Source organism: Arvicanthis niloticus, chromosome 19 (assembly GCF_011762505.2).
Source record: "Arvicanthis niloticus isolate mArvNil1 chromosome 19, mArvNil1.pat.X, whole genome shotgun sequence".
NCBI lineage: Eukaryota > Metazoa > Chordata > Mammalia > Rodentia > Muridae > Arvicanthis > Arvicanthis niloticus.
Window position 1 is genome coordinate 9407408 of NC_047676.1, and position 10941 is coordinate 9418348.

Genomic DNA, 10941 nt, shown 5'->3' on the forward strand with positions numbered 1-10941 from the left:
CTATATATAGTTATAACATCATGACATTCATTATCTTATTTGCTTTTAAATTTAGTAAATTATATTCAGCAAGTATGAACTTTTAGTTTAGTGTTTTTATTTTCTACCTGACCATTTTGTCAAAATTTCTTAATGAGAAATTTCTATACTCATATGAATAAAAGTTAAGAATAGATTCAATGTGCCCATTTTTTTAAAAAAAAATATTTACTTACTTGTTTTTTTATTGATTTAGGTGGAATCTCATGTAGTCCAGCTGGCCTCAAACTCACTCTGTGGTTCTGCGTCTCTGATTCACCCATCTCCATGTCTCAGGAATTGAGATTTGGATGTGTACCTTCCTGGGGGTGGGGGTGGGGGAGCCTGGGCTCTGTGTTTGCTACATGAGCAGTTTGTAATGGAACATTTCAAGAGCATCTGGTCATCAATTGTAAGACTTAACTTCCTTTTCCTTTCCCTCCCTCCAAATCCTCCCATATCTCCGAGCTTCTTGCTCTTTCAAATCCCTGGCCTCTGTCTCCATGAATTATCATTACATACACGCATGCAGACATGTATTCCTAAATATAACCTGCTCAGTCTGCATAGTGTTACGTGTGTGTGTGTGTGTGTGTGTGTGTGTGTGTGTGTGTGTATGTTTTCAGGGCTGACTATTTAATTTTTAGTTTCTGTTTTAGCACCCAGACTCTGCTACCCTGTTCAGCCCCTTTATAGTCATATGTTTCTCACATCTTTATGAGCAGAAACGGCTCTGCTGCCTCACGGTCCTCTTCGAACCCCTGACTGGTTCTTTTGTACTAATTTATATTCTATGTTAACAGTGTTTTATTTAAGTCTGCATTCACTGCAATTGCTTGCATAAATGTGTCTAGTCTTTTTAATTTCCATTTATTTCGTTGACCTTGTTTCCTATAAACATAATCTAACAGTTTTATTTTTGTTTACCATATATCCAAGTTTTTGTTATTTTTAAAAGATAATTTGGTGTGCTTACAGAAACACTATGACTTGTATACTAGGTTCAAGCCTGCTTTAATTCGCTTGCTTCTCATTTTTCTCTTTCATGCACTTTCTCTCTACTTTCTATTTATTAAGTGTTAACCTTTCAACACTCATAATCAAATATGCCTCTGTATTATATGAAAAGGAGACATCTACTCTCATGGCCTCCTAGGAGCAAGAAGCCATGCCGTGCTGTATGATGTTTTCCTTACTCTGTAATGAGGTGCGGGTGTCTCTCAAATATTAATTAAACACAATTTGCTACCACAAAGGCAGTGACAACTGTACATTTTAACATATAAATATGGAGATTAAGTATAATGCCAAGCCTGTATCTTATTTTATGAGTATAAGCGCAGGAATTTAGCTTTGATCATGCTTGGGTATGCACAATGATTAGTTGCCATAATAGTGGTATTGCATGCACTACAGTGAAATAAGCTAATATGTAATATAAATATGTAATATAAATAAATTAAAATAGTTTAAAAACAACTATGACATCTTACTTTTATGTCTTCCCTTTTATGATAAACCTTGATGTGCCTTCAACAGAATTTTATTTTATTTCATCTTTTAGATGCTTCATTGATTTCTTTTATTGTGGTATTACCAAGATAATGTGATTGGGTTTTTTTTCTTTTTTTTTTTAATAGCGTGACACAGTCATTTGTGAAATTTTATTAGAATAAGTCAATAGAACTTTATAATTTATTAAGAATGGGTTGATTCTATTGCCTGTACTCTTTATTTTTAAACTGTAACCTTTCTAGCTGGAAAACATAACAATAAATAAATAAATATCTTTAAATATAGAAATAATACAATTTGCTGAGTATATTAATGTAAGGTTGTTGCATGTGGCATAGTACAATGTAGGCAAAAGTGATTATATTATATGGAAAACCAATCTTGTTATATAATTGCAGATCATGAAGATCTCTGCCAACAATGATCAGTATGTGTACCAGTTCATTTAAAGGCAGTCATTGTATTGGTTAAACAAATATATGTGTGTGTGTATATATATATATATACACACATATATATACACACACACACACACACACACATATGAGTTTACACACTGTATGTGTAGAAGTGGAAAATCTAGTGAAACACCTAGACTCTGCTGACTGAGGAGCCTTTGCAAACTAGTTAGTGTGGAGAGAATCCTGGAGACTGAAGAGAAATCAATACATTATGAAGCTTTTATTACAGATGGCTTGTGTGGTGGCTCGAATGAGAAAAGCTTGAACATCTGACATTTGTCCCCCAGTTAGTGGCACTGCTTGGGAAGGCTTGGGACAGGGAGACAAGCTGAAAGCATTGTCACTGGGCAGGCCTTGGGAGTGTATAGGACAGTCCCACTTCCAGTTTGCCCTCTATTTCCTGATAGGATCCTAACATGTGACCAGAGAGCTTCCTGCTATGCCTGCCTGCTTCCCTGCCCTCCTCTCTGCTATCATGATGTTTTAGCCGAGCAGCAAACAGTACTAGCATAACCTGTAAAGATATTATGTTTTGAAAAGTCACAATACTCTTTGTTTCCTTCCCTTTCAGTGGTGGTTACTTTGTAACGAGCTTGCCTAGTATGAAGCTTACATTCAATTCCCAGCACGGTGCAAGCAGGGTATGGAGACATATGCCTATAACCCCAGCATCCCAGAGATGGAGAAATTAGGACCAGAGGTTCAAAGTCTGTCTTGGGTATACACATAGGTAGTGAGAAGGTAGCTTGGGCCACAGGAGTCTGCCCTTTGACCTACTTTCACTTGTGGAGTAATCCTGCGGGTCGAGAATGCCTGACTCCTGCAGAGAGCGGATACAGGAGTCCACCAGCTCAAGGCCTGTTGTAAGTTCATCTTCGATATCTTTTTGGCCATCTGAAAGAAGATATAACGAAGTGGTAAACACAGTAGGTTAACTCTATTTAGGTCAGTGGTTCTCAAGCTGTGGGTTGTGACCCGTTGGGATCCTAATGGCCCTCTCACTGGGGTTGCATATCAGATATCCTGCACATCAGATATTTACATTATGATTCATAACAGTAGCAAAATTACAGTTATGAATTAGCAATGGGATAATTTTATGGCTGCGGATCACCACAACATGAGGAACTGTATTAAAGGGTCACAGCTTTTAGAAGGTTGAGAACCACTGCATTAGGTTATCAGTTAACAATCAAATGCTACCTCTACTAGACAACACATTTACGAGCCTTGGCATCAAGCACAGAAGCCAAAGTTAATCACGGGTATCTTTGGAGAAGATTAAATTACCAGAAAATCAAGAGACATTAACCCCCTCACCCCCAAATCATGAGCTCGAATAACTTCACTTAATTTTTACTGTCATTTTTTTTTATAATTCACTTTTAGAAATCTAAAGTTCATAATATAATTAGTCAGCAGAGGTCCACATAGAAGGAGTAAGATTCCATAAGGAGGTCATACTTTACCTTGAGTCTGCCAATGAAACTGCTCTCCTGCTGAACTGCAAGAAAGAGAAGACACAGCTGTAACGGGCTAATTGGCAGAGAGTGTAGTCTAAACACAAGACACACAGGGACCCCAGAGCAGGAGAGCTGGTTTCCCGGAACCTTTCTCAGTCCTCACAAAGCAGAGGGGTCCACTGAGATGGAATCTTCACTTTCACGCATTTGCTGTATATCCCCTTTGATTTGCAGGCAATACTGTGCTATCAATGGACATTGTTCAGTCATTTTAATAAAGACAGCTCATTTTTTTTCACAAATCCAACCCATTAAGCAATAGCTTATGGATAATTCAGCTTTACTCAATCTTAGTTACTTTAAAATAACTAAAGGCTGCATAGTATTAGACATTGTAAAGTAGCCTAATAAAGAAATATATAACCCGTTTTATTAAAAACAAGATAAAATAACTTTTTGCCTTTGCTTCAACGTTTCCTATGAGTTCTTCTTTCCAGTAGATTGTTGTGATTTAAAATAATAACATATTGCCATCAACTGAATATACATTTTTAAATTCTCTCCTAACAACATCTTAACAAAATGATAGAGCCAAGAGTTGTTCATATATATGCATATATATATATATATATATATATATATATATATATATATATATAAAATGCCATATATGATATGACTGTGACATTTCAGAATAGGCCTGCGTAGATGACTAATTTATTTTATATGGCTTATTAAATATAAAGTAGATGAATACATTTAAATTTTCTGGGTGTGAACCACTCCCTTTGTATGTTCTTCTAATGGTGCCACCATTTTCTGTCAATGTCTGACGAGCAGGAAGAACGGCAGTGACAGATACCATTTGAGAATGGTTTTTCCACTGTATTTTACCAGATCTCTGCCTTGATCAAGCAGCTTCTATGAATAGCTCATCAGTCCTTTAACAGTAAGTGGGTTTTAGACCCTTAATTTGTACCTTAGAGGCAGCTTCTGAATACATTTATGTGGGAAAGGGGGGGATCTGGTATAAATCAGCACTCAGAAAAGCCATGATTGATGTAAATGAGAACAAGAATGGTCCCTTTAGAAACGAATGACTATTATAGGGTGTCTTGCTCCTGAACCAACTCATATTAGCAAAATGGAAAAGAATTTTAGAATGCTAAGAGCTAAAGACAGATCTGACACATGAAAAGGTAACTACAAATTCATTTCCATGAAGCTCTTACATCCATCAAAGAGATATAGCATTATCTAAGAGCTATACCTAACTACAAAGTTCAACCCTTACCATAGGAATGTAATACACACGTCAATATTTTAAAAATGGAAAAGCAGCTTCCCTCAGTAGGTATCATTACATATATGGTTGTTCCATATTAAAATTCAAGAATCACCAGGATACATCTGGGCCGTCACCGTCATGGTTGTGCTGCTTCCTTTATTTATTTAAGTTATTTATTTATTTATCAAGCATGTGGTGTCATGATCCCAATATTATACATTGATACCATTGCACATTCTCAGAGACTGCACTAGAACTTGGGTATATTGATTCTGAGTCATGCTAAGTGCATATTATTAGTGTCGTAATCATATGCAGCCCTTCTTAAATATACAGGTGAAAGCCCACTAGACACCCGCAAGCTCAGAAAATCTGTACGCCTGGCTGAGTGTCTGCTCTAAATAATGAAGTTATACTCTTCTTGTGCGCTATGAATGTTAGATTCACCGGGTAAGACACTCATTGTCAATTCAGTGCTAACCCAAGCTCTGTTATTCTATATTGTAAGCCTGGACAAACTCTCAATGTGGCATAACCTTCTAAGTGTGGATGCCATCATCTGTGTAGGGACAGAAAACATTCTCACACTGTCGTGGGCTGAATAGTGCTTTCCCCCCCAAACAAACACTAGACCAAACCCCTGAAATTTGTGTATTCTCAGTTATTTGGACAGAGGGTTTCAAGACTAAATCAATGGTTGACTGTCTTCAGACAGGTCATCTACAGAAGGGATGTATCCTTGTAGGAGACTGACAGGACCTACACAGACATGGAGATGGCCAGGGAAAGATGAGGGTGAAGATCAGGTGATTTTGATACAAGTGAAGGCTCAGTGGAAGCCACACAATCAGAAAAAGGTTTGAGAGGAACTTCCTCTTTAGTCTTGACAAACTGACTTCAAACTTGAGCCCTCCAAAACTTTGTAAGAATAAATTTGTGTTGTTTTAAGCCTGGTACGTGTAGTAACATGTATGGCAGTCCCGGGGGGGAATTATACTTTTTTTCTGATACAATAAAGAAATTGCTACTACCTCCAAACTACTACAGGCCCATAGCGATGCAGGTATTTGGTTCTAAGGTTTATAACATAGCAAGGTCTTGCTATTTCTCAACACTTACCAACTTTCTGTTGCTTTTAGGAGCAAAACTTAGTGATGTTAAGGAATGTGACCACACAGCTCCCAATAGTCTCATCAAAACTCTGAAGAAACTTGCACAACATTGAATGCAGACTCCTCATCCACAATCCAAAGTCACCCCACTGGGGTGAGGGGGATGGGTTCCTCTCAAGCTTCCTCATATCTAAAGCAGTGCAAGTGAGCCACCCCTGAGCTCTGTGGTGTCTGATCTCTCCCTCTGGGTCACTGAGATACACATTTGGCCAGCCCATTATGTGTAGACAAGCCTACACAAAACCCCAAGGGAAGAAGTGGAGGGTGTCATTTCCTGCTCAAGCACAGAAGTGCAGTCATGAGTTTCTAACCTTTCTATCAACTTAAACCCTGTGTTTGGATGGGTCCAGAGGAATAGACACTCTGTCAGCCCACACAGAAAGCTGGTCAGACATACAGTGTGCAGCTGTGGAAACTAAAGCTGCAGGGTGACTCTGAAGAATGCATCTTCCACTAATCCATAGGGAAATGTGCCCTTGCTGGTGTGCACTAGCAGTTCTTTCTTCTGGACCTTGCCCTGCAGAGGATGGGGCTGGATGGAGGTGTCCCACAGTGATCCCCACACAGAAAAGTTGGGGCCTGTGGCTTTGCTCATTTGGGGTTTTGTCTGTTCCTCTACAGTAACAGGAGAATCACTGCACAAGACTCAACATCATCATATTACCACATAGCTATTCTTTGGTCCTCCTCTTCCTAAATTATATCAGTTTTATGATACTACAGAAATGAGAAGGAACATTTTATTATTATTATTATTATTATTATTATTATTATTATTATTATTACAGTTCAAAGAAAAAAGCATTATTGATGGCAATGTAAAAATGTCCTCTCAAAAGAAAAGAAAAGTCATACTCCTTAGGGGCAGACTAAAGCATTAATCACTTCGGTGGCTTCCTTGACTCCTTTCACACAGTTAAAATGCATTAACAGTAATAGCGATCACAGAGTGCAGATGTCCCCAGAGGAAACCGGTTTGGATTTGGTTTCCTTAAGTGCGTACTTTCCTTTCTCTACCCTGGGATTCCATACAATTGTGTGTGTGTGTGTGTGTGTGCGCGCGCGCGCGTGCACGCTTGGTTCCTGTCTTTTATGAAGTGCTGTAAGGTGGATATGTCTTTAAAAAAAACAGAAAGCAAACAAACCTAACTATTCATTACGCCATCACGGACTAGGCCTGCTTCTCATATACTCTCATGTCTAGGATTAGGAATTATCTCAGTAACATTCTTCATTATGCAGCGGAATTTAGTACAATGGAAAAAGGCACTTTGAGAAAGACATAGTTCATTTGCCCCCCATATCATATGTGAGGAAAATGACAGAATATCTCTTTGACAAAATATTAAAGTAGAGGTATTGGAACATTTCTAGTTAGTCAGCAATAGCTGATAGCTTCATATTCTTTGGGCATGATGTATGTGATGATGTATGTGGCAGAGAGTTACCTTGAACTCCCTGCAAAGTGGATTCTACCATTGCCTTTTCTGACCATCATCTCACTCAGCCGTGGGCCATTTTTAATAAAGACCACACATGAAAGTTCATAGCTTTTCTTAATGTCAGGAAATGACACAGAGCAGCCACTTCTACTGGCTTTCTCTGATGGACCCGGCTAGAGTATATTTTTCTTTTGTGACTTTCAGATGCCTGAAGCATCGGTCTCCACCCTGAAGCAGGTGGAGCATGATTGCTCCTGACTTCTTTCAGAATAAAATAAAGGTACGGAACTATGAGGCCTTTGTTAACTTTGCTTTGAAGCCGAGCAATGCACCTAAAACATAAGCTGGGGGAAGCCATTGTAAAAGTAAATTGCTTCCAAACTAATGTCTGATTCTACCCTACAGGAATAAAGATACTCATAATGATAGCATCTGTACGTCTAGACCTTGGTTGTAGCAGAGACGAGCTTCTACTAGCAATTTCACAGACAGGACCCACCCTAGGAGGTAGTGACTGCAAAATAAAATGAGCTTAGTCATGAGTCTCAGATACTATGGGAATGATGTGTGTATGGTAAAGACGAGAATTGGTCTGTCAGGTGTGTAGTGTTTTGCTAGAGACCACTGCTGCCTTTTATGTGTGTGCTGTGTTTCCTAGGCTACTATGGTGAATACCTTTTTCCCTTTCATTACTGCCTTGTGGCTTCTGTCCCTGAAATAGCCTCAAATGAATAGTCACAATCTTCCCCATGTAAATGACATATTGATTTTTTTCTTATATCATAATTCTTTCTGCCTTGGTTATTTCAACAAAATATATATTATAGCAACCATAAACATCTTCATAGGGCACCAAAGGCTACTGTTAGGAATACCTGGCTAAACTAGGATGCCATACGTGCAGCAGTGGGCAAGGTGGTCTCTGAAACCAGACTCTGCATGGCAGAGCCCAGCCCTGACAGGTTCAACAGAACACCTAAGAAATACAGAATGGATTAAACTTGTTTATAAATTACAGTTGGCTATGACTATAATCATTTACTGTAAATTATTGGTGTCAGTGTCAGTAGTTATCAGTTGATTGATGATGGCTTACTCTGTCTTTTATCTTTGTAGTACATGGAAGTTGTCTGTGGGAGGGTCTAAACAGGAATAGTCATGGAAAAAGGTGAGCAGCCGGTCTAAGAGAACACCATGCATGGTGATTTCTGGACTTTTATTGTTGAGACGATGCCAAAACAAAGACAGCGTATTTTCTTGGTGAGCACTCCCCTGTAGCTTTGAGCATCCAGAAGGGAGACATCACAGGCTCTCCGTGTCTTTCACATTAGTTTGTATGCTACTTTAGTGTTCTCAAAGGCCCATGTGTTAAAGTCATGGTCCTATGGGGACATTATAGAAACACTGTGGCCTTCTTAAGAGATTGGGGGTTTTTAGATCATTGAGCAGTAGTTCTCAAACTGTGAGTCATGACCTCTTTCACAGAGTCACGCAAGACCATTGGAAAACACAGATATTTACATTATAATTCATAATAGTAGCAAATTTACAGTTTTGAAGTAGCAATGAAATAATTTTATTGTTGGGGGTCACCACAACAGGAGGAACTGTATTAAATCGTCTCAGCATTAGGAAGGTTGAGAACCACCGACAATAAAGGATGACCTCAAACAGGGACTGTGGGGCTCTGGCCACTTCCTCTCGCTTTGCTGTCTGACAAGGAATTTGCCTCATCACGTGTTCTCATTGTGATGTGCTTAGTAATAAATTCAGTCATTGAGAGAACCTTGAAGACTTGGGTGCCCAAATAACCATTTTACTCTTTGCACATTACTGGTCTTGGGTATTTTGTTACAGTGATGGAAAGCTCATTTACATAAGTGCCAATGGGGTAGGGACATTTACAGTCACATGCATAGAGCTGGGAAGTATTACACCAAGCATCTTCCTGTTCAAGGACTTTAGACACATCGCCTGCTGTCTAGCCAGCAACTGCTTCCTCATTTGAAAGACAGGGATATCTTTTTTTTTTCCCATAGGAATTTTATGAAAAGTAAGAACATAAAGGATTTAAACCCACAGAACAGTGACATGGACGCAGGACTTGACATCATGAGGGAAGTTGTGAATAGAAGCCAAAGGAGAGAAAGCTGGAGAAAGAACTGCCAAGTCACAGAACAAAATGAGCTTCTGTGGGAGAGTCACACAGAATTCAACTTCTCTTTTTATCTGTCTCGGGGACAGATAAAATATTACCACACTAATATGTCACAGGTTCTAAAGAATTTATGCTTTCTGTCTCGCATCAGAACTAAAATAGGGACTAAAAAAAGGAATGTATGATTTGAAAAGAAAGATGGCTTGCTTCTGAACTCCAAGTCTCTCCAATCGGTACCTTCTAGATGGTCCCTCATGGGGTTTGCCATCACTCTTGCTATAGCTAACACCAGGAACATTTTCTGTTTTCAGAATCCTGTGTGAGAAAATATATAGAACCTCAAATTGCTATTATGAATTCCTTTACGGTTTGAGGCAGAAGAAATTGACATTCCTTACCTAATTTTATTGGCATCGGTGACTGAAAAAATATGCAAGCAGTTGATACAGCAAAGGACTAATGCTCCCCGAGGGGAGCCCGGACATAAGTGACTCCTGTGTGTACCACAAAGGACCACAATACTGTCACATGTGGGAGCAAGCCACTTAGAGGTATTCAAAGCAGAAAGAGCACGTATTCAGTTTGGGCTTAATTCTCTCTAAATACTCCAGTTTGTCATAACCACAAAGAATTGGCCTGAGGCTCCACCATCCAAAATGTGCTAGCATTACAAAAGCTCACACCATGGGAAGGAAATGAATTCAAGTTTCTCTTCTTGAAATTAATTTTATAGTCTCACAGTTGATTGTAGCTATATTACAAGAGGCATATTATGTATACTACCCGATGCTGGAAGCAGCAACAAATGGGGTTTTATAAAATATGAATTTCTCATGCTGTATTTCCTTCCACACATTCCTGAGAACCTTCTCATGCATGGGCTAGGAATTATTTTTAAACGATGTTACTAGTACACAAGGCATTTATTGTAGTAGGAGAAATATATCTAACTACATTAGAAAATAAACTCTCATAATATCTCTGCCAGGGCGTTCCACAAATTGGAGTGTCATAAGTTGCAATTTTTGATCACTGGGGGATTATTGTAAAGTTCTCTCCAAAGCATTTAATTGAACCTTTTTTTTTTTTTTTTTGCAGTTTATGTGTTAACTCTACTGGCTGCACGTTGCTAGCCTGATCAGTCAACTTTGACATCCTGTGTAACTCAGTCAGATGTTGGTTAATTTCAACATTTCATTTCAGAGCTTTAGCATGCGCAGAGGAGAGAGTTCTCTGCATCTGGAAGCTGGTTGTTCCTGACTGTATTTTAGAGTAGGGGGTGGGAAAGAGTAGTTACTCTCTGCTAATGGATGTGATGCCCCCAGCAAGGTATTCCAAGTGTCACCCCTCTACATCTTAGCTAACATACCTCCTTACCCCCTGAGTAAAGGGATGGTTAAACTTATGTCTTCTTGTTTCCTGTG

At 38.9% G+C, this 10941-nt stretch overlaps 1 protein-coding gene across 1 annotated transcript in view; it reads right to left on the reverse strand.

Moving 5' to 3' along the window:
- Ctnnd2 (catenin delta 2) overlaps nt 1-10941 on the reverse strand; it is an 804610-nt gene that overhangs the window by 381032 nt on the left and 412637 nt on the right. Inside the window, 2 exon segments of the mRNA XM_076916393.1 lie at nt 2772-2888; nt 3464-3498. Coding sequence (XP_076772508.1) covers nt 2772-2888; nt 3464-3498 — 152 coding nt within the window.